The sequence below is a fragment of the Peromyscus leucopus genome, chromosome 15 (assembly GCF_004664715.2).
Source record: "Peromyscus leucopus breed LL Stock chromosome 15, UCI_PerLeu_2.1, whole genome shotgun sequence".
Classification (NCBI taxonomy): Eukaryota; Metazoa; Chordata; class Mammalia; order Rodentia; family Cricetidae; genus Peromyscus; species Peromyscus leucopus.
In genome coordinates this window covers 56,022,393-56,046,807 of record NC_051076.1, presented here as the reverse complement: position 1 = coordinate 56,046,807, position 24,415 = coordinate 56,022,393, and the positions used below count along the sequence as shown (strand labels likewise).

The 24,415-nt window shown below is 40.2% G+C and overlaps 1 protein-coding gene across 4 annotated transcripts in view; it reads right to left on the bottom strand.

Annotated features, from left to right (window-relative positions):
• Mdm4 (MDM4 regulator of p53) overlaps positions 1 to 24,415 on the bottom strand; it is a 37,953-nt gene that overhangs the window by 5,520 nt on the left and 8,018 nt on the right. Inside the window, exons 2-10 of one of the 4 annotated variants that reach the window (XM_028876562.2) lie at positions 24,279 to 24,386; positions 20,672 to 20,749; positions 19,116 to 19,249; positions 17,750 to 17,805; positions 13,571 to 13,638; positions 12,702 to 12,801; positions 9,365 to 9,525; positions 3,972 to 4,118; positions 2,347 to 2,427 (exon numbers count right to left, since the gene is read on the bottom strand). In XM_028876562.2, the coding sequence (XP_028732395.1) occupies positions 2,347 to 2,427; positions 3,972 to 4,118; positions 9,365 to 9,525; positions 12,702 to 12,801; positions 13,571 to 13,638; positions 17,750 to 17,805; positions 19,116 to 19,249; positions 20,672 to 20,749; positions 24,279 to 24,356 (903 nt within the window). In that variant the 5' untranslated portion in view covers positions 24,357 to 24,386. The remainder of the gene's footprint in view (positions 1 to 2,346; positions 2,428 to 3,971; positions 4,119 to 9,364; positions 9,526 to 12,701; positions 12,802 to 13,570; positions 13,639 to 17,749; positions 17,806 to 19,115; positions 19,250 to 20,671; positions 20,750 to 24,278; positions 24,387 to 24,415) is intronic. The other 3 variants (XM_028876563.2, XM_028876564.2, XM_028876565.2) reach the window with 3 other exon arrangements.

Sequence of the window (24,415 nt, the reverse complement as noted above, 5' to 3'; positions counted from 1 at the left end):
CCTGTCCTGGATCTCACATTGTAGACCAGGCTGGCCTCGAACTCACAGAGATCCTCCTGCCTCTACCTACGGAGTGCTGGGATTAAGGCATGTGCTACCACTGCCCAACAATCTTTGCAAGTTTTACACTGATAATGCCACAACTCTTTTCAGATCTAAATTTGGTATAGTTATCTTTTTAAAAAGTTCACTATTTTGGACTAGCCAGGTTGGATGACATTTATATTTCTTTTACTTGCCTTCTTTCAGGTCACTTTTCCATTCACAATTTATTCTTTGTCTGACCAGTGGGGATGGGGGGATGGGATGCTTTTTTCTAAATCAGAGTTGCCATGGTCATGGTGTCTCTTCACAGCAATAGAACACTAAGACATGGCCTTATTGGAAGAGGTATAACTGGGAGGCAGCCTGAGGTTTCCAAAGTCTCTAAGCCTCCTCAGCTCTCTACTTCCTGCTTGCAATTTATGATGTGAGCAATCAACTGTTCATACCGCCTTATCTTCATTTTTCAATCTAACCTTCTGGAACTTTAGGAGTGATTAAATGTTGTCTTTGTAAGTTGTCCGGGTCATGGTGTTTTTTTTTTTTTTTTTTTTTTTTTTTTTTTTTTTTTTTTTTTTTCAGAAAAATGAAAATGGAAAAGTAACTGATACACAACACAAAGGCCAAGCACTGCAAATGCAGAGGTCACAACTCAACTGCCTAGAATGAGAGGCAAGAGGCATAGACCATTTGTTAAACTATAACACTCACCAGTTTAGGACCCTTCAATCTTGCCTGAAATGCTATATAAATACTCAAAAGACCGTCATAATAATTTGGAATTCATAATTGATAGTATGCTACAGTTTAATTGCCATTGCTTTTTTATAGTACATAAAATAGCAGGGCTTATTGAGTCCAATGGCATCTTTGATTTGATGAAATATCATCTATTTGCTTAATAGCTTTTCTGTGCCCAAGTGCCGCAGAAGTCTGATTAAGATGAGAACATTTATCTCAGCTATTTGTATTATGGTCAAGAACACTTACTAGACCAATTATGTTCCACTTTATCACTTATCTTTGCAAAGAGAGATGATTTTGCAAAGAATTACCATAATAGTCAACAGCAGTAGGGACAAAGGGTGAGAATCAACACCAGGGACAAACTAAAGTTTTATCTCCAAGCAGCAAAATGTGAAATGCCCTTTTTATTCAACTCCTAGCAAGTTTCCACAGTAAGCTACAGCGGAAACTTGATTTAAAAAACAAAAAACAGCCGGGCGTTGGTGGCGCACGCCTTTAATCCCAGCACTCGGGAGGCAGAGGCAGGCGGATCTCTGTGAGTTCGAGGCCAGCCTGGGCTACCAAGTGAGTTCCAGGAAAGGCGCAAAGCTACACAGAGAAACCCTGTCTCAAAAAAACAAAAAAAACAAAAAACAAAAAAACAAAACTCAAAGTATACATTTAGGCTGATTTAACTTGTCACTTGGCAACAAACTTGGGTGTGTGCGGGAGCTGGGGGGCTCGGTGTGGGTTTGTGCCATGGCATATTTGTGGAGATCAGGGGGTAACTTCAGGTTGTTGTTCCCCTTCCACCTTGAGACAAGGTCCCTGTCATTAGCTACTACTGCATATGCCAGGCTAGTTGGCATGTAAACTTCCAGGAATTCTCCTCTCCTCCTTGCTGCCACAAGAGCACTTGGATTACAGACGCGCACTACTAAGCCTGCCTTTCAAGGGCTCTGAATAAGGTCCTCATGCTTTCACAGCACGTGATTTAGCCACAGAACCATCTCCCCACGCCATCTCCTGTTTTGTTCTGGTTTTTGTTTTGTTTTTTGTTTTTTTAATACAGGGTTTCTCCGTGTATCCCTGGCTGTCCTGAAACTCCCTCTGTAGATCAGGCTGACCTCAAACTCAGAGATCCACCAGCCTCTGCCTCCTGAGTGCTGGGAATTACAGGTGTACGACACCACCACCACCCCAGTTGTCTAGAGTTTTGATAGTGGGAACAGAGGCATTTGATCATCTTTCCCAAGGTAGGGAAAATATTAGATCAAATCGTTGTTTTATAGCCTGGCGGTGGTAGCACATGCTTTAATCCCAGCACTCAGGAGGCAAAGGCAGGCAGATCTCTGTCAGTTCAAGGCCAGCCTGGTCTACAGAGCGAGATCCAGGAAAGGCACAAAGCTACACAGAGAAACCCTATCTCAAAAAAAAAAAAAAAAAAAAAAAACAAACTTAAGCTGAAATGTAAAGAACCCAACACATTTTACAAGTAGAAAAAGTAAAAAGTGACAGTCTTCAATGCATGGTAACTACAATTCAGCTAAAAATTGGCCACAGCCAAACAGTTTTTACCTCAGAGGTTAGTTCCACATCAGTATCCTCACTCAAGGACTTAGGGTCCTCAAGATCATCATCTTTTCCCACTCCAATCATCTGTGAAGGTAAACAGACCACATTAGAAATGCTAACAACAAAGCAAAAGTGATAAACAGCTTCAATACAAAACTCACTCTGTCCCATATCACTACCACTTAAAAAGGATATAACATAAATGTAAGACCAAAACCTTGATCCTGTCGACATATGGTTGACAATTTAGTAACACTAATGACGGAAAAGCAGCCAGAGGGTTACCAAATATCTTCTATTTTCAAAAAGAGGTGTCCAAATTTAAACTTCAAAGAAAACAAGTGCCAGCAATGTAACACAGCACCTACTGGCTGGGGTGGTGGTGCACACCTTTAATTCCAGCACTTGGGAAGCAGAGGTAGGTGGATCTGTGCGAGTTCTGGAACAGCCAGGTCTACATGGCAAAACTATGATTTTCTCTCAAATGTTCAAGTATTTTAAGACCTGTTCTACTTTATATAAAAATTTCCAAACTGTCCTTCCAATGTTGTCTATAATTGGTTTAGAGAGTCTAACATATTTATAGCAAAAACCCCAAGTTCCTATGAAAAACTTTATGAATAAGATGGCCGGATTTAACCAGGCATTTGTTTTTGTTGTTGCATTTATCTACTGCTACATTTACTCAGTATTTTTTTCCTTTCATCTTTGTTTTTCACTTAGTGTACAAAGTAACGGGTCTGTTTTCACTCACATCATCAGTAGGTATTACTGAGACCTGTCTATGTGCTAAGCACTAGCTCTGCTGCCCAATTCTGCTGAGCGCTGAGCTGCCGCTTTAACAGTGTGTGTTCATACCACAGCACTGACAGTCCACTTCCTTCAAGTTTTTCAAGACAGGGTCTCACTGTGTAGCACTGGCCAGCCTGGAACAAGCTCTGTAGACCAGGCTAGCCTCAAACTCAAAGAGATTCACCTGCCTCTGCCTCCCAGTGCTGGGATTCAAGGCATATACCACTACCCCCAGCTCTGACTCCTTTTATTTTATGACTTTATTTTTAATTATGTGTGTACATACAGGTTTATGCATGTGAATACAGTGCCCAAGGAGGCCAGAAGGGAGCATTAGGTCCCCTGGAGCTGGAGTGAGAAGCAGTGAGTCACCAGACACGGGTGCTAGAAGTAAACTCATCATGTCCTCTGGAGAGCATCAGGAAGGGCTCTGAAGCACTGAGCTCTCTCTCTAGCCCCCATCCCCAACTCCCTTAATACAGGAGAAAATCAAACTCACTGTAAATATGTTTTAAACAATAGCTTTTTCCACTTTTGTTATAAAGTGGTCACAAAGCTACCAAGGTTCTTAAAACATAAGGACATTTCTCTGTAACAGAAACTGCTGAGGCCATTTACAGCTTTGCATAAGTTTCTAGAAGAAATACTCTAAGATGCAGAGGAGGAAAGGGGCAGGAGGAAAGCAACAAGAGCTTCTCCTGAATCCTGGCTCAGTTCTAAGGCAGACTTGTCTAAATTAATCTAAATCTGAAAACTAGAACAGAGAAATATTCAACACCTAAACAGACAGTTCTATGAACGCAGTTCCATTGCGGAGAGAAAATGTTCACACATACCTTTTTGTCACTTGCTTTCACTACTTCACTTGCTTGCTCAGAATTAGCAGCTTCAACTTTTATTCCAACACCTAGTTGCTCTGACACTGACTCATTTAAAAACCACAAATCGTCCGTAGTGTCTGAAACAATGGCAGTACCTACATCCTAACAGAGAAAAACAAGTTTTGTAATCAGTGACTTATGAGAGATGCTGAACCAACTTGATATCTTCTTCACATGCCATCCAGAGAACACCATGACTTTCTTCACAGACATGTCTTCATTCAGCAGGTCACCTTCTAAGGCTACAAAATGGGTAGATATACAGGTACCTGACAAGGAATTTTTTAACACTAAATGAGGTACAATATACAAAAAATGGTACAAAAATAGCTTAAAAGAACTTACCAGTAGCTCTACTAAACACAATGCATTCAACAGTCATCTCCACACAAGAATTTAGGAAAGTTCTATGCTTTCTGACATATTCCTTCCTAATTTAATGATCAGTAACTGCTTTCCAGAAAAATATTGATGGTAGTCCCACTCTCTGAACATGATACTCTTGAAATTTGTGTTTCTTTTTGAAAAACAATTTCATTATGTAGTCCTGGTGAGCCTGGAATTCACACTATAGCTCAGACTGGCCTCAAACTCAATGTCCTCCTGCCCCCAACCTCTTCAGTGCTCAGACTATACACATGCACCACCACACACAACTACTTTCTGAAACTTTAAACACCCAACATATGCAAACTTAACTTTTACATTCACCTACAGACATTTTTTAAGAATTTTTTTTTTTTTAAATTTTATGTCCATAGGTGTTTTGCTGCATGCAATGCAGAGGCCAGAAAAGGGGATCCTCTGGAACTGGAGCTGTAACAAGATGTGATCAACCATGTGGATGCTGAGAACTGAACCCACATCCTCTGCAAGAACATCTTAACCTGTGAACCATCTTTCCAGCCCATTATCCATATGACATTTTCTAGAACTTTGTGTTTTGCTACTGTTCTATGACCTTTTTTTAAAGAACACTCACTAAATGCATGTTATATACTAGATACTATTCTAGGTACTTAGTAAGTGAACAATGCAAAAGGCCTGGTCTTACATTTCAATGAGAGTAAACAATAATTACAAACATAAAACTTAACAGTGTTTCTATAAAGTGGCAAGTGCAATTGAAAATATCAACTAAGATCAAAGCAAGACAACAAACAAGAAATGATGAAAAGGAATGCTAGTGGGACAATAAACTAACACAGTCACACACACACACACACACCCCAGTAACAACAAAACGAATGGAGTCACTATGGAAACCCGTGTGAAAGTTTCACATACAATTTTTCCATTCCAGTATATACGCAGAGGACTCTAAGCCTATCACAGAGATAACTTGCACATCCATGTTTATTGCTGTACTTCTCACACTGGCTAAGAAGTGGAACAAACAGAAGAATGGATAAAGCTATGGTACCTAGAGACAATAGAATCTTACTTAGACATAAGAAAACGGATGACCCAGAGAGCATTTTGTTAAATAAAATAACCCAGGCTCAGAAAGACATACAATGAATGTTGCCTGTCATATGCAAGTTCTAGATGTTAATTGGGGGAGGGAGGCCTCATGAAACTATCAAGGACAAAGAGAGATCAAGGGTTGGAAGAAAGTCATGGACTATATGTGACATGAAAGCAAAAGAGACACTTCTAAAGGGGAGAATGGGCCACCAGGTGGAGGACACAGGGAGGGAGTGGGGATGGAGAACCATTAAGAATAAAATATGAACCAGGCATAGTGGCAGTGCACACCTTTAATCCCAGCGCTTGGGGGGCAGAGGCAGGCGGATCTCTGAGTTAGAGGCCAGCATGGTCTGTGTAGTGAGTTCCAGGACAGCCAAAGCTGCATAGTGAGACCCTGTCTCAAAAAACAAAACGAAACAGATATATGAACCCTCTAAATCAATTGAGCAAAGCTCATATCAATTCCCAGGGATGGAAGGAGCAAGCACAGGGCTTACACAGGTTGCACCAGGTCCTCTGTGTACATATTATAGCTTTCAGTTTAGTATTTTTATGGGACTCCTGTGTGCATGAACAAGTGGGTCGTCTCTAATTCTTGTGTCTTCTCTTGGGAGTTTTGCTGTGGTAGTATTTTGTTTGTGCTTTAACAAATAAAACTTGCCTTAAGATCAGATGGTGGAACTAGTCATTAGTTAATCATAGAGGTCTGGAGGTCTGTATAGACAGGAGACAGGAAGTGATATGGCTGGGCAGAAAGAGGAATGTAAGGTGGGCGGACACAGGAGCTCAACCTTTTCTCGGTAGGAGGATTCAGAGAGGTAAGAGGTGACTTCTCTGATCTTTCAGCATTTACCCTGATATCTGACTCCTGGTTTTTATTATTGAGACCACTTAGAATTCGCACTACAGGGGCTGGAGAGATGGTTCAGTGGTTAAGAGTACTGACTGCTCTTTTAGAGGACTTGGGTTCAATTCCCAGTGTCCACGTGGCAGCTCACAACTATGTGTAACTCCAGTTCCAGGGGACCTGAGACCCTCATGAAGATATACAAGCAGGCAAAACACCAAGGCAGATAAAATAAAAATAGCAAGAAAAAAACCTTTAGCTGGACAGTGGTGGCACACGTCCTTAATCCCAGCACTGTGAGGCAGAGACAGGTGGATCTCTGTGAGTTAGAGGCCAGCCAGGTCAGCCTGGTCTACAGAGTGAGATCCAGGACAAGCATCAAAACACAGAGAAACCTTGTCTCAAAAAAACAAACAAAAAAACAAAAACAAAAAAAGATTTGCACTACACTTTTCCTTCTGTTTGTTTGCCCTGTCCAACTTCAATATGACGGTTTTTATCTAATATTTTATTTTGTTAAAACAATATAAATAAAATTGCTAATTACTTATGCCATCACTGTCTTAAAAGTTGATTCATGGCCGGGTGGTGGTGGCTCACCCCTTTAATACCAACCCTCAGGAGGCAGAGGCAGGCAGGTCTCTGTGAATTCGAGGCCAGCCTGGGCTACAGAGTGAGTTCCAGGAAAGGCGCCAAAGCTACAGAGAAACCCTGTCTCAAAATACAAAAACAAACAAACAAAAAAAGGTGATTCACGTTATGAATGTCCAGCTTATTTGTTTACTCACTTTTGTTATTAGTAAAAGCATTTTTTTACTCAATAAATAATATATAGAAATGCCATAATGAAACCCATTACTTTATATACTAACTTTTAAAACTTAAAGAAGACTTAAGAAAAAAAGTTAAAGGAATAGGGTGGCTGTAGAGGAGGCACTTTTGAGGGTGGGTTTTATAGGGTTACTGCTTAGAAGTGCACATCTACAAAATAAGAAATGGATCCCTCTGGAATTATGCAACATAGTAACCTTGGAACTAGTGATAATGACCTCCAAAAAGAAACTACCTTCAAGTCAAGTTCTAAATCATGAGAAGGAAATAAAAAGATTTGGGAGAGAAACGTTTCACAAAGCAGAAAACAAATTTAAATTTGCCTGGGGGAGGCAGGAACGCTGAGTTTCAAGGATTACACAGTCTTGTGTGTCTAGAAGGCAGGTAGTGAACAATGAAGACTGATGAAGATAAGCTACAGCTATGGTAAGATGTGGGAGTCCACAGAGGCTCTAGTGAGAACTTACTCAGGGTCAGAGAATCTGAGCTTGCTTTACCCAGCAGGGCTGCATAATGGGATGATTTGACCACGGGTGTGGTTACCGGGTGTTTGGAAGCTAGCTACACTTGGCTGTACGGTGTGCTTTGATCTTACAAAGGGAGGTCTTTTGCCTCTCCCCTTGGTATATTATAAAAAGCCCTTTTCAATAAAGGATGGGGCTGTTGGGTATTGATCCAGGCCCTCCCAAAGCTACCCTATGTTTCTGTCTTTCTAGGTCTCTCTTTCTACCTAATATTTCTTAATTCCTCTCTCCTTCACCTAAGAACCCTTCAAAGGGTGGGAGCTGGACCCCCACAGTAAGGAGTCTAGATTTTATTCTACTTATTTTCTGATCCCACAGAAGAATTATAAACATGGCAATAATGCAAGTTATTCATTAAAAAATGTACTCTTGCCAAGAACTCAGGAGGCAAAGACCGGCAGAGTTCTGTGAGATCAGACTGGTCTACATCGTTAAGTTCCAGGGCACACAGTCAGGGCTATGTAGAGACCCTGTCTCACAAAAACCAAAAACAAAAAATGTACTCTTGGGGAGAAATTCATCAATATACTTTCCTAGATGAGAAGATTATTTCCTATAATACCAACTTATCAGATAAGATGTACCCACTGGTGCAATAATGGTCTGCTACGGGGGTAACCAACTATCTCTATTGCTACGACAACACACCATGAAAAAAAAAAAAGCTAGAGAGGAAAGGGTTTATTTGGCTTATGCTTCCACATTGTTGTTTCTCGCTGAAGCAGATAAGAACTCAAACAGGGCAGGATCCTAGAGGCAGGAGCTGATGCAGAAGTCATGGAGGGGTGCTGCTTACTGGCTTGCTTCACCTGGCTTGCTCAGCCTGCTTTGTTATAGAACTCAGGACCACCAGCCAGGGATGGCACCACACACAAGGAAGCTGGGCCCTCGCACACTGATCAGTAATTGAAAAAATGTCTTATAGCTGGATCTCATGGAGGCATTTCCTCAACTGAGGCGCCTTCCTCTCTCATGCCTCTAGCTTGTGTCAAGTTGACACACAAAACCAGCCAGTCCACCAACCACTTCCTGATTACATATGAGAACCACTCCACAGGGGGGAATTCAGGCCTGGAGTACCAGGTTCAGTTCTCAATACCCACATGAAGTTTACAACTGCTGAAACTCACTAGTTCCAGGAGATCTAATCCACCCTCCTCCCAGTACACACACAGTGTACGTACACGTACACATACACGTGTACACACGTACACACACACACACACACACACACACACACACACACACACACACACTTATGTTTTCAAAAATAAAAAATATTAAAACCAAGAAATGAAGCTGTGGTGTGAAACTGCCCCACTACCCACATGAAAAACAGTAATGGCTTAATTGGGTTATGACAGTTAAAGCAGTGAAAACAAACAAAACAGGCTAGCTTCTGATGTGTTTTGGGTAAAGTCCTGACAACCTGAATGTATAGGACAGAGAAAGAAGTCAGTATCTCCTATAGCTTAGCTAAACTACATCGATTTCATGTTCAAGACCAGATTTTATTAGAGTGTCCACCACTTATGTACAGCATTCACTGTGGAATTTGGAAAAGTCTGTAGAGATCTGGGCATCCTATTCATACAGATAAAACAAAGCAGTAAGAATGCAATACAGTCACAGTAAGCAAGACCCACACAGCAGCTTCCCTCAGACTGGACTTTTACCTGATTGGTCTGTAAGTCAGTCGAGCCATTACTTCTAGGTATATGGTTGTTTCTCAAGTTCCCTAAGAACCACCATGGCAGGCCAGCGACATCCCACTCCTCAAAGTCAAGGTCCAGCCTAGATGTCTCATCTTGAGTTAAATGTTCTATTAAGTCTTCATCTACAGAAATCAAATGAAAGTAACTGTAGGTAACAAAGAACCACCAAGATTTCCTCAGAATACTGAACAATCTTTGTAAAAATAAGTAAAAAGAAACTCCTCTTCTCAGTAAGAAAGAAACAAATACCATATTGGCATGGCTCACATCTCCCATTTAGGTTCCATTAGCAAGCAGTAATATGATGAGCAGAAGATCACTTTCTAGAAGAAACTCTAGAAGTATCTGAATGTACTGTTCTAAAAGGATTTCAAAAATTGCCATTTTCTGAAATTTTAAACATTTCTAACACTGTAATAAACAATGATAATGACTTTAGAGCCGAGCATGTTGGCACACACCTGCCTTTAATCCTAGCATATAGCAAGTTCCAGGTTAGTCAGGGCTACATGGTGAGATCTGGTCTCAAAAACAAATAAAAACACATAATAATAATGATGACGACTTACTGTAATACATGTTTTGAAAATGGCCTAGCCAGTGTACTACAAATGTTAATAATGCAGTAGCCAAACCCAAGATCAAAACTGGGGGGTACAGATCCTAATGGGGAGTCACAAGGTTCAAGTCTTCCTGGGGCCACATATTTGAGATTATTTATCAGTAATGCATATGTTTTATTAGGTAATAACTATCAACAGAGAACTCCAAACTGCCCAAATAAACATGTATTTGTCTTTCTGGATCAAGGGCTCCTAGAAGGACCACAGATGACAAGGCCCCACAGGTTTTAAAGACTTAGACAGTTACTAAGTTCACTTTTGTTGCCATATGTCATCTTTGCTAGCTCTTTAGTACTTGACCCTTCCCCTACTTTCTCACTGTCTTTTATCTCTTTCCAATGTATTGGACCTGGAGATGGCAATCACAGAGGCATAAACGTGCCCAGGCTCATGTGATTCAAAGATTTCCAAAATAACTGGTCCCTGCCACAGCACAACTAATGACATCCCTCTATTATCACAGGCCTACTTTTGGCCAGACAAACTTAAATTACATTTTCATCCGTTCATTACTGTAATGATCAGAAACTAATTCCCAAGACAGAATCACTAGTTATCCTCAAATATTCAAGCTCTACAATTTATTATGAAAGGAATATGAATAATTCTTTCCACAGGTAAAAATGTTTTCTACCTATAGATCTTCCTGGAAATTCTGAAACTATTCATTCCTAAATTTCTACCGCAAATTACATATAGTGACTTGAGCTATTATTTTAAAAAGCTTTTTTTGAGCAGAAAATAAGGATCTGCACTTAAATGAAAGCACACATTTAAAAGACTAAAATAGCTTCAAACACATAGATTAAAAAAATCAATTTATGCCAGGCGGTGGTGCGCACACCTGTAATCCCACCACTCGGGAGGCAGAGGCAGGCGGATCTCTGTGAGTTCAAGGCCAGGCTGGTCTACAGAGCTAGTCCAGGACAGGTTCCAAAGCTATAGAGAAACCCTGTCTCAAAAAACAAAAACAAAGACAAAAAAAATCAATTTATGTTCAAATACAGTGAGAAATCAAGCCAGCATGATAAACTAATTCAAATTTAATTTAAACATATAATTCTTTAGTAACATAACCTTTTTTTAAACATTTTTTAAGTTACATGTGCATTGGTGTTTTGCCTGCATGTATGTCTGTGTGAGGGTGTGGGATCCCCTGGAACTGGAATTAAAGACAGTTGTGAGCTACCATGTGGGTGCTGGGAATTGAACCTGGGTCCTCTGGAAGAACAGCCAGTGCTCTTAACTGCTGAGCCACCTCTCCAGCCCCATAACTTTTTGAGATATAATCAAAAGTCTAATCTGCCTTTGACCGGATTATGAATCAGGAACCAGATACTAGAAAGCATTATGCCATAAACTAAATACCTTTGGGGAAATTTATGATTTTGTTCATTAAAAAAAAATCCAAATTTTCAGAAAATAGTTTAGGAGAAACTTCCAAAATCTCAGTTAACTCATTCCCAATCATGTGTCCAGCAGGATGAAAGGCTCAACTATGGCAGCACAACTACTCCACTTGCTGTCTAATGTTGGCCTCTGGGCTGAACATAGATGGTGTTGCTACATAGATTCTGCCATTCTTGCAAACTTTAAATCTTTAAAATCAGGTGCACCTCAAAAGACAAAAGCCAAGTCAAAATGTGAAGTCTACAGAGGGTGACCAAAACTCAAAAGGCTGAGCACAGTGAGTCCTTTGACAGAGAACGTGACAAGAGCAAATTCAAACAAGCAACATCCTCTCAAGCTCGCCAGCTCATGCAAGAGTCCCGTACTACCCACTGTCCAGAAGCTGCCAAAGAATACCTACTATCTAGACAGATGCCTGCAGGGAGCCATGTGGCCTAGTTTCGGACCAGTACATGAGTGTTTGTCCAATGGGTCTCCAGATGAGGCAAAAGCCCATGGGGACAGTCTCACGTGGCAAGGACCAGTGGAGTTTGGGACAGTGCAGAATAATGCTGGAACCATGCAGCTTGCATGCTCTCCTCTCTCACAATACTAATCATTCTCTTGGCGGGTTTAGTGTCATTTTATCAACCATGCATGGGACAGGTGTGATCATTCCTGGAAACCCCATTTTTTTCTCTAATATCTTCCCCTAAAATTCTTTGGAATGCTCCTCAGGTTTCTTGTCTGGGGACGCCAGCCTGGGAGCTGTTCTGATTCAGTGCTGATAGGATCGAAGGCAGATCACCCCTATTTCTGTAAATATGTTTTGAACGGGATTGTTGTTCTTAAAAATGTGTGCCTATGTCAATCACCTTTTAGTTTTTTTAGACAGGATGTACCTGGTTCGGTATTTGGTGAAGCTAGCAAAATGATAAGCGTTGCTTTTTGTTTAAAGATGTTCTGATGTAAAACTTGAGAGAAAAGATATCTGACATTTGTTTTTGCTGGAGGTTAACATTGGGAGGATGGAAAACTTGTTAGTATGGAAAAATATGCTTGATGCTTGTTTCTGATGTATAAATAAAGACAGCTGGAGCTATTCCCGGCCAGCCACTTGTGTGAAACTCATCTGGTGGTCGGGAAGCACATTTCTTCATGCCGACACCCCTTCCCCATCTCAGAACCTGAACCCAGGCTGCAGCAGGACCACAGCAGATGCCATTTCTAGAAGAACAAATGAAGGAGGAAGGAGGAGGGAGAGAAAGTCTTAACCCAAAGCTTACCTCCTCTAGAATCTCTGCGTTTACGTTGTGAGGTAGGCAGTGTATACGTATCATCTTCTTCATTTCTTTTTCTGGAACTGGAGCATCCTGATGCACTGTGCTGAAAGGGAAAGGTGCCGATCAGGACAGCAGAAATGACTAAGACCAGGGGATGTAGCAGTTCCATTCTGGCTCACCAGTTAGTGTGCAACACAATGGGTTACGCACAAGAAAGAGAGCTCTGCAGCTGACAAGAGTTGTCAAGTAAAGCAACACAACACCTCTCAACACCACGAGAAGAACTGGCAGAATCCCAAACTTGGGGAAGGGGAATAACCTCTGTACAAAGGACAATACACTACTGAAAAACAGGTTCTCTGCATAGCCTACTTCATATTAGGCATAATTCAGAAAACATGTGACATCCTCGCCATATTCCAAGATGATCTTAAGTTTCCTCAGGTTTAGGAAACTTTAGGAAATGTCATGACATGAACTTAACTGCAACGAGCCTGCTAGAGTCTAATACAGCAATTCTTCAAAAACTCCAATATGTACCATCTTAAACACATGCATGCGCAAACACACACACAGAGACAGAGTGAGAGACAGAGAGAGAGAGAGAGAGAGAGAGAGAGAGAGAGAGAGAGAGAGCAACTGGAAGAAGTGAAAATCAGAAGTGCTACATCCCAAAGACACATTCAGAGACTGGAACTCTGGTAAGGGCAGAACAGAGAAGGTTCACTCTGTCCCTGGACTGTGAACTCCCAAGGACTTTTCTTACTAAATTCTTACCACAGTCACGAAAAGGCCTTGGGAGCCCCAGGTCCACAGGTACAGAGAAGGGGCCACTCTGTACAAGAAAAGAAGTCACCGTGCGGTGAGTTTACCTTCAGTTGGTCTTGACTTGGAATATCCATACTGTGATCCTGTGCGAGAGCGAGAGTCTGAGCAGCATCTGGATAGCAAGTGAAACAAAAGGAAAACCTTCCCTGGTAATAACCATTCTTTCCAAAAAACCTCAGCACACAGCCCTGAGGAGGCTTCTTCTCTCTAGATGGACTTCTGCCTGGAAAAGACTCTCATTCCCAAGATGGGGGAAAAAACCAAACTGCTAAAAATGACAAAATCCAAGACAGGCCATGGTAAAAGATGACACCAGAACAATCTGGGGGAAAGCAAAAGTAGCTGAATACTCTTCCATGGCACGTGTTCAGATTTTTACACAAAAAGTGACCTCAAGCAGAAAACAATAGAGTGTTTGTCTCTTCCTCTATCAACAAACCGCCTATATTATAAACAACAAAGGTTACTTGTTCAGTTTGTATGTTTAAGTGTTGTAATACAAGATCTAAAACCAGAAATGCCAGACTTGTTTCAGAAAACAATTCCATCTTCAAGCAAACCCTAAACCTGCATGCTTAAATGCCAACGATGATTTCATGATCTTAACTCCAATCCCTTGAATACAGACTGGTCACTAAGTCTTATTCTTCTCAGTGACTACAAACATTTTGGAAGAAAGAAGTGAATGTTTCTCTCCAAACAATCAACAGAAGTAGAGAGAAAAGAGAGAGGGGAAAACATAGTTGAGAGAAATTGCTTAGATTTTTCCTATCTGCTATTATTGTGTATAATGGCATGCATGTCACACTTGCATTGTGACGGTCAGAAGACAACTTTAGGAGTCAGTTATCTCCTTCCACAGTGGGTGCAGGTCATCAGGCTTGCACAGCAAGTCCTTAACCCACTGAGTCATCTCACAGCCCAGACAGACATCCCTATATTGCATCAGCTGAAGAAATGTATCCCAAGGACCTACATAAGTTCAAGTAAAACAAAACCTAAATACATGACTACAGAAAAGAATAAGCTACTGAGATGCTAACCTGATCTACACCATTACTATAAGCTCTGTGTAACTGAGACACATTCAAGTGTGCCTGCTGAGGACTGGGTTCACCAGCCACTAGCAGAGTCAGAAAGACGAATTCATAGAAAACAGCAGCAGCATCCAACTGACTGCTGGGAATCCAGATCCAGACTAACTACTCTCACAATTCAGTCGTTTTACACAAAACAAACATTTTTCAAAATTGTAACATTTCTAGAAGCATTTTTATAGCTAAGTGAGGACAACTTCAGAGATAGAGTTTCCTTGCCAAAGTCATCTTCAAAGATCAAACTAACACAATGCAGGTGAAGCTATTCTCTTTTTATTAAAAAAAAAAAAAAAAAAAAAAAAAACCTGTAGTATTACATTTTCTTCAACAATCAAAATAGATAAAGGTCTAACCCACTTGCAAAGTTACAAGTTATAAGAAAAGCACTTTTTTTCATTTGTCCTTTTAAATAAAACACATACAATCCAATTTATTTTCAGGTCAACAGAGACATCCAACCATAAGCACTAACTATAAAATCAAGTCAGAGCAGACAATCCAAAGTCCTTCCAAAATTCCCTATGAAACCCTACATACACACATAAAAAAAAAATCCCTTGAAAAAGTTGCAACAATTTCCTAGGTCATCATTATGCTATGATTATGTTACATACTGCCAGTGAGGGAATGTGGGTAAAGAGCATGTTAAATACTTAATACTTGTTCTTTTTCCCCGAGACTCGGTAGCTATGTAGACCACACTAGACTGCAACTTTAGATCCTCCATCTCTGCCTCCCAAGTAATGGATACAGGTGTTCACTCTATAAGGATTCTGTAGCTTTTAAGTACAAAATTTCTTCAGAATGACAAGTTAAATAAAAAAGTTTAATAACAATATTCAGAGGAAAAATGTGTGTCCAAAAAATTGGGAGGGTGGAGCAAATTCTGTTAGTTCAGAAGGATTAAGGACATATCAGTGTGTGATATAATGGAGAGTGCAAGGACTAGCCAATGGCCAGTGACTGTGAGTCTGGTACTGGGTAAATCATTGATTGGATTTAAAAATAACAATAAACCTTCTGTTTCTTTACCTCTAGGACCTCTTCAGAGGGTAGCTGTAAAGATGAACTGAATTGTTAAAGAAATATCCTTTATCTTTATAATACACAATAGACAAAGATATATGCAGAAAAGGTACAAGAAAGAAAATAAGGGGTGGGAGGGGAGTGAAATAAGAATATGTTCACTCTAAATATTCAGTGGATGGGTCAGAAAACAAATTTAACTGACTATACAAATCAAAATTATAAATAAAACCTTCATGTATTTCAAGCCATCGGTGACTTTCCAAAGGAAGTTTTAGTTCATAAATGACCTCTCTCTGAAGTTCCCCTCTCAATGTCTTTCACTGACACAAAGAGATTTAAGAAGATTCTTTGCAGTCTATTTACTTCCGTGAACGCAAGCAAAATCTAGCAAGAGTGTAACTTGGACGGTGTCTCTCAAATCTAACGAGGCAAACAGGAAGAGGAGACAGTTTCATTGTCCAGAGTGAGGGAGAGTGTCAGACACATTTTAGCAGCAACTCTACCCAGCTACTTTGGAAACCAGACCCCAAAATAGCCAGTTTTCTCCTCGTAACTAATAAAGTCAAAGGCAGTATTTAAAAGGTCTGGGAAGAGTCAGACTGGCTTGCAGAGAACAATTTACTGAGCCAAGTGTAGTGGCTCCTGACTGGGATCCCAATATTCAGGAGGTTGGGATAGGCATGTATTCCCAAGTTTGAGACTAGCCTCAGGTACACAGCAAGTTCCAGGCCAACCTGAACTACAATGTGTGCCTCTGCCTCATAAATAAGTAAAGAAACGTGTGGTGCACAAACAAATTACTAAAATCATTAAGGTGAAAGTTTCTTGGGAGAACCTTTATACTAGAGATGGATCAGAGCAATACTACCAAGAGCCCACAGAATCGATATGAAAGAGCGACAGGCTAGTAACTAATGTGAGACACACAGAGGAGAAAAGAGAAATCCAAAGCACCATCAATGAAGATCTGTCAGCAAAGAAATTTAATTTAAATGAATCTATTCAAGCATTACTCTACAACAGCAAGAGTAGAGAAATACAACCACAAGGATACAATCTGTCAATTCTAGAACACAGGCAATCCTACAGGACAAATTACCCAAATCTTCAACCAATATGATGAAAACCAAAAGCAGAAGCCTATACCACAATACGGTGGACACAGTAGTTTACTGAATATTTCAATAGCTAGAAATGGAGATCTCTGAATGCCTCCAAAACACAAAAAAGGATCAACTTGAGATGGTAGATATGTTAAGTTATCCCAAATTGATCACTGAACATTCTATATGTAACAAGTACATGGTACTCCACAAATATATACAATTATTATGTGACATTCAAAAAAGGTATCAATTTAACATCAAACCAAATCTCTCTCACACACACCCACTCAAAGAAGGCAGGTAAGTTATGTATTTTGCAATAATCCCAATGCAATGTATGGACTATGGATCCTCACCTGAACAAACCAAAAATAAATGGTATTTTTAAGATGACTGAGAGGAAAAACAAACTACAAACTAGCTTATTCAATAGGATTAGGGAACATTTATTAATTTTATTATTACTTAGGAGTACAGTAACTGTTTTTTTTTTTTTTAAGTATATAAAGATGAAGCAAATATTACGCAATGTTTATAATTACTAAATTTAAGCTGGGCCTGTTTCCACACACCAAAAAATACAGCTGCTGGGAAGACAGAGTCAGGGGAATCCACAAAATCAAGGACTGCTTGGGCTACAGAGTGAGACAACAAGGCCAGCTTGGGCAACTTAAAGAGAAACTATCTGAAAACAATAAACAGAACTCTAGAAATATAGGTCAGTGGTAGAGCACATAAATACAGGCCCTAGGCTCAATCCCCTGTGCTGATTAAAGGAAAAAAAATTTACATCTCTCCTCCTCCTAGCTTCAGTATGACTGATTACCAGAGTGAGAACTAACTTAACAGTAAACCATTCTGTGACAGTCATACATATATCCCTCCCAGTCATGTCACAGACAGCACCCCATTTTCATCTTGACCCTTGTTCCCACCATTTGCTCCCTTAAACTCAAAGCTTCAATACAGACTGAAGAAACATATAACATACCTGTGTTAACAGAGGCTGACGTGACAAGATTCTTTCTCAACATATCATAAAGAGGGCTGTAAAAGAAATAATATATAAATATTTGTGGGGTTTTCTTATATATTAATTAAATATATCTGTGGTATGTTACCTTCCTACTTTCTCCTAGAGACACACAATCTTCTTCCCATAATTTTTTTTAAATAATTTAAATATTAGGAAGGAGCCAGGTACAGTAGTGCTTGCCTGAAACCCCAGCATTTGGGAGGTCCAGGCTGAAAGATCAAGTTCAAGGCTATTCTTAGCAAAACACTGATTTTGAGCCTACCTTAGGCTAATGTGAGAACCTATTCAAAAAAAAAACAAAAAGAAGCCCCTGCTATTAGGGAGACTGCCTTTGAAAATTATTCTTTCCTTCTAGATGTCAAGTTTTCTGTTTTTGATTGAGAAATGGGAGAGTGAAAAATAAGATCAGAAGAAAGCAATCACTATAGGAGGATTACTGGAGAGTGTGGGTGGGGCAGACAGATGGCTCAGCTGAAAAGCACTGACTGCTCTCACAGAGACACAGTTCAACTGCCGGCACCACATGGTGGCTCACAACCAGCTGGAGCTTCAATTCCAGGGGATTTTTATGCCCTCTTTGGGTTCCTTCAGCAAACACATACATGGGGCACAGACATATACAAGCAAGCAAAACACTCATACACATGAAATAAAACTTTAAATTAAAAAAAAAAAAGTTTTTCAGAACCCTAGCTTCTCTTAAAAAGTTAAAATAAATAAATAAACAACCAAAAAGACCCCTAGCTTCTCAGTTGCCAACTAGCTTGAAAGGATAAGCCAATGGCCCTATTCATCCCATGTAAGCAGAGACTACCACACAGGTCAAATTTACTCTACTCGATTCTTACTAGGCTCACCATGAACCTCAAACTGCCCTGTAGTTCTGTATTTTCTTATCAGCTCACACGTCCTCCTTTCTAACACTTCACAAAGTTCTAACCTAGTAATGACTCCCTCCTATTCAACCTATTTACAAGATATTCAATCAGAGGCTCTCCTTCCAATTAGTCCCTCATAAAAATTGCTCCAGCTCAGCTCAAATTTTGTTGCTTTGAGGAACCTCTGACACTCTGAGTCCCAGCTATTTCCCATTTCATGTACTTCTCTTCTATGGCCTATTGTCATATTATTTTACCATGGATGAAGATGATCATGGTCTGTGTGTCAAACTGTCCACACTGCTCACTATTGTACTCTGCATGTATCTCACTGGCTAGATAACATATGCAGCCCCTAAAATACATACTTAAAAAAACAAATTATATAGCTCGAATGAGCAGGTATAAGCACTCAAAGATATATAAACCCTCATCCTTTTTACCTTGGATCTTTCACAGAAAAGCTCTGACATCCCAGCAGATCTCCCAAAAGATCTCCACCACAATACACCATATGTTGCTCCTGTTGATCATAGAGCTGCTTCACCATTATATACTGGCCTAGATAGTGCATTACCTACATGGAAATAAAAACACCATGAAATGATAAGCCTGACTACTACTGAAATCACAATTACCCATGAGTGACTAAGCTATTTTGCTAGAAGAGAAAGACATACAAGACTGCCAGTGTTTGGATGCTGATGGTAGATAAGCAATCCTCAAACTAGATAGATGCTTCCTACTACTAGATTCATACACTCAACCATCAACAGAGCCAGAGATTTTTGCACCAAAACAGACTGATCTGACAGTGAAAAGCCGTAGCAATTCAGTATTCCATTGGCAAATGTCCAAATGTCAAATGTAACTAGGACCATTAGTCCTAATATAAAAACCAGAGCTGGGTGGGGGCACATGCCTTTAATCCCAGCACTGGGGAGGCAGAAGCAGGTGGATCTCTGAGAGTTTGAGGCCAGCCTGGTCTACAGAGCAAGTTCCAGGACAGCCAGGACTGTTACACAGAGAAAGCTTGTCTCGGGGGAAAAAACAACAACAACAACCAGAATCTAGGCCTTTAACAAATAAAAGTGTATTCTTTTTCTTTTCAGGCTTCAAAAACTCCTGACTGTCAACTTGAAAAGTGTCCTTTAAAATGTAGATGAAGCATGTCATAGAACCTTTTTATCTAGGTTGATACACTGGATACATTTTAAGACAAACAGAAAGAGAGGATAAAACGGGAAGGGATGGGGGAGAAGAGGAGATACAGCTACTGAAATATCTTTTAATGCTTCATTGTTTATTTCCCTTCTACCCTCCCAACTGACCCTGAATTGTTTTTTAAAGGTAGGTTAAAAAAAACACCAAACTTTTTACTCTAAGTTCTTGTTGAGCCTCATAAGCAAGTCAAAGACATCTTTAATTTCAGCAGTAGTACTGATAGATATGGCACTTCTAAGGGAAAACTAAGAGAGCTCCATAATTTTGTTTTCTGCTTAAGGAAAGTGAAGGATCTACATACCATACTAACTGCAAATTGTTTGAGTACATTAACATTTTAATACTAATTGCTGCTTAAAGAATTCAATGTACTTTGATAGTTTTAAAAGAAAAAAAAAAAGCTTCCAGATACTAAGCAAGTTATTTAAATTCCTAAATGTTCAAAATGATTTGGTGCTCAGACAGTATCTGACAAATGTACAATGACAGAGTTACTGCATCAAATTCCTGCCTGGCAGCAAATCTGTGACCTTTTTTTAACCCACACACTTTGCTATATTATAACTCCCAGGTCAATGAATTTGTGATTGACCACAAATATATACACTACAAAAGGAACTCTAAGGGAAATAGGAAATTAATGTGGCAGTCTTTACACCAGCAAAAGCTCTCGTTCAGTAGTACAACTTCCTTTCTTAGCCTAGATTTGAGAACTGCGCATATGATGGCCTCTACGAAACTGTTCTTAAAATTGGGACTGTCTTTGGTGACTTACCTCTTTCATGGTGAATACTTCACCCTGAGCACCCGCTGCCTGCAAAATCTTCAGAAGTGGCAGTTTTGGCCGTACCTGCTGTAAAAATCAAACATTAAGACAGAATGTTGATGGAGCTGACAGGCCTGGAACTTAGTATGTAGTAGAGAATGACCTTGATCTCTGGATCCTCCCGCACAAACCCAGCATAAAGCTGCTATTTATATTTCAATTACATTGGTTTCTGAAAATCAAGGAAGGGGAGACCTTTAGTCTTTCCTTTAAAGACTAAAAAAACCAACAAAAACTCCAGGAGACACTTGCCTCCTTTCTGATAAGTCACTTACAACATGGAATCTATCCATACCTACAAGGATGACAATAATGATACATTTTAAAAGAAAATTGCTGTTGGCAAGAAAACAGGAAAAGTAGAATCTTCGTGTATTTCTGATGGAAATAAAATGGTGTAACTGATGTGGGAAAAAAAAAAAAAAAAGTTGGCAGTCTTGGAAAGATGGTTCAGCAGTTAAGAGGACTGGCTGTTCTTACAGGGGACCTGAGTTCAATGCCCAGCACTCAAGCACCTCACAACTGTTAACTCCAGTTCCAGGATTATCTGACACTCTCTTCTGGTATTGGTTGGCACCAGACACACCTGTGAAGCACAGACATACATGCAGGCTAACTAAAACAAAAAAATTTTATTTAAAAATAAATGAATAGGAGGCTGGAGAGATGGCTCAATGGTTAAGAGCACGGACTGCTCTTCCAGAGGTCCCAAGTTCAATCCCAGGAACCACATGGTGGCTCACAACCATCTGTAATGAGATCTGGCACCCTCTTCTGGCCTGCAGATATACATGCAGACAGAATACTGCATACATAATAATAAATTAATCTTTAAAAAATAAAAAAAAAATGAATAAACAGGATTATCAAGTAATACCAATTCCACTCCTAGGTATCTATAAAACAACCTGTACTGGCCAGAAGACAGAGTGCCGAGTAAGGAAAAGTAGCAGTTTCAACCACGAGCTAGCTAGCAGTGGGTGGCAGACATGAACAGAGGCAACTATGACTGTGGAATGATAATACTTCTCAGAACATCCTGGGCATAAACCTGAATACAAGAGTAATTAAGCCACTTCCAGGTAAGAAAGTTCTACAGCCAACTATCTACATTTTTGAGTAATAAAGATTCTTCCATATAGGGAAAGTTTTATTCTTTAACTAAAACACACACACACACACACACACACACACACACACACACACACGACTAAGAAGATAGTTCAGTGGTAGAGCACTTGGCTAGCATACATGAGACTTAAATTCAATCCCTAGCATAAGAAGGATAGGAAAAAAAAATTTTTTTTTTTTAAGGAATGGGACCATCTTAAATTAATCCTATCTCAGGTGGGAGGTGGGAGGTGGAGGTGGGAGGTGGAGGTGGGAGGTGGGTGGTGGGTGGTGTACACCTTTAATCCCAGCACTCAGGAGGTAGAAGGCAGGTGGATCTCTTGAGTTTGAGGCCAGCCTGGTCTACAGAGCCAGTTCCAGGACAGCCAGGGCTACACAGAGAAACCCTATCTCAAAAAACAAAACAATTACCTCTATCTCTGAGATGAAAGACAAAATAGTCTCAGATAAAAATTTGTTTGGGCGGGGGGTGGGCACGCTTTAATCCAGACTCGGAGCAGAGGCAGGCGGATCTCTGTGAGTTCGAGGCAGCTGGCTACCAAGTGAGTCAGGAAGGTGCAAAGCTACACAGAGAAACCCTGTCTCGAAAAAAAAAAAAAAAAAAAAAAAAAAAAAAATTTGTTTGGATAAAATAAGCACTAGGAAAAAAAGATGTCATTTTCTAGAGGAGAGAGTCTGAGATCTTGGCAGTATTAGTAAGTTGTTAACACACTACTGTATTATAGAACTGGGAAACCTGCTTTTGAGTTAGCTTCAATACTTCCTCATTGTTCTGCATCTCCCTTCCCCACTCTCTCTCTATCAACAAGACAGATGAGGTAGGGCTTTTCTAACTCCAGTTTGCTTCATGCTACATTATTATCTTCTATACCAATGAACTATATCTAATATCATCATCTCCAACACTTAGGTCCAGACTATAACCCACTACTCCCCTCCAAGCTGGCCCCTGTAGCACGCCCATATTATATAACTTTGTTATTGTGTTATTTTTGTTTCATTTAAAATAGGGTCTGTTATTGTGTAGCTCGGACTGGCCCAAACTCAGAGGTCCACCTGCCTCTGCCTCCTGCTGGGTTAAAGACCTGCACCACTCCACTCAGCCCAATTTTTTTTAAGATTGTTTATTATCAAGTTTTTTTTATCTTTTCCGTTTATAGCCATCTCAAGGATAAGACCTCTTTCATTCTAAAGTTTCACAAATATCTTTTTTTTTAAAGATTTATTTATTGGCTGGAGAGACAGCTCAGCAGCTAAGAGCACTGACCACTCTTCTATAGAACCAGGCAGGGTTCAATTCCCGGCACCAACATGGCAGCTCACAACTATCTGTAACTTCAGGATCCAACACCCTCACACAGACATACATACAGGTAAAAGACCAATAAAATAATATTTTTTTTTTATATGTATACAGTGTTCTGCCACATTCATGCCTGTATGCCCGAAGAGGCACTAAATCTCATTACAGATGGTTGTGAGCCACCATGTGGTTGCTGGAAATTGAAGTCAGGACCTCTGGAAGGTCCCAGCACTTGGGAGGCAGAGGCAGGTGATCTCTGTGAGTTCGAGGCCAGCCTGGCTACAAAGAGTTCCAGGAGAGCCAGAGCTGTTGCACAGAGAACCCTGTCTTGAAAAAAAAGAAAGGAAAGAAAAAAAAAAAAAGAATATATCTGCTATATTCACAATTTAAGGCAGTCTTTTAAATAAAACAACCTAGCCTGACCTGGTGGCAAATGCCTAGAATCTCAGCACTTGGGAGAAAGCTGGAGGATCAAGCAAGTTCAAAGCAGGCTGGTCTACAAAGAATGGTCCAGGTCAGCTAGGCTGTACAGGTTCAACCTGTCTATGTCTGTCTTTCTCAGACCTCAAAAGCAAACTGCACAAACAAACAAAAAAAAAAAAAAAAAAACAAACTAAGGTCAACCAGACAAGACAAAAAAGAACTTAGATAACCTGGCCCCAAGTTCCCTACTACCCACTTCTAAAACACATGCCTAGTGTAACAAACTTTAAGAATTAAATAAGCAGAGGGGCATAGAGAATGAAAACTCTGATCCCCAACCTTGGCCATTTCAAGCTGTTTATAACTTTCAAATAGGTAATCTTTTTTTTTTTTTTTTTTTTTTTGGTTTTTCGAGACAGAGTTCTTGAGAACTCACAGAGATCACTGGGCAGCGGTGGCACATGCCTTTCATCCCAGCACTTGGGAGGCAAAAGCAGGCGGATCCCTGTGAGTCCAAGGCCAGCTTGGTCTACAGTGAGTTCCAGAATAACCAGGGCTGTGTAATCCTATGGGGGGGGGGGGTGTTTTACAGCATCACCACTTCTGCTTTAAGCAAATTCTAATAGATGAATTCAGCTACAGACCCCAATTCAATTTCTTACCATTCTAAAAAGCAATGAGATGCCCAACAGCGATTACCTGACTCACTCTTTCTGAGGAGATTCTGCAAGCACTGGCAGATGTTGAGCACTGGGCAGAGGTGGGATGTGAAGTCATTTTGGCAGTGAAGATTCTGCAGTCAGCAAACTAAAAGGGAAAAAATTATATATAAATGT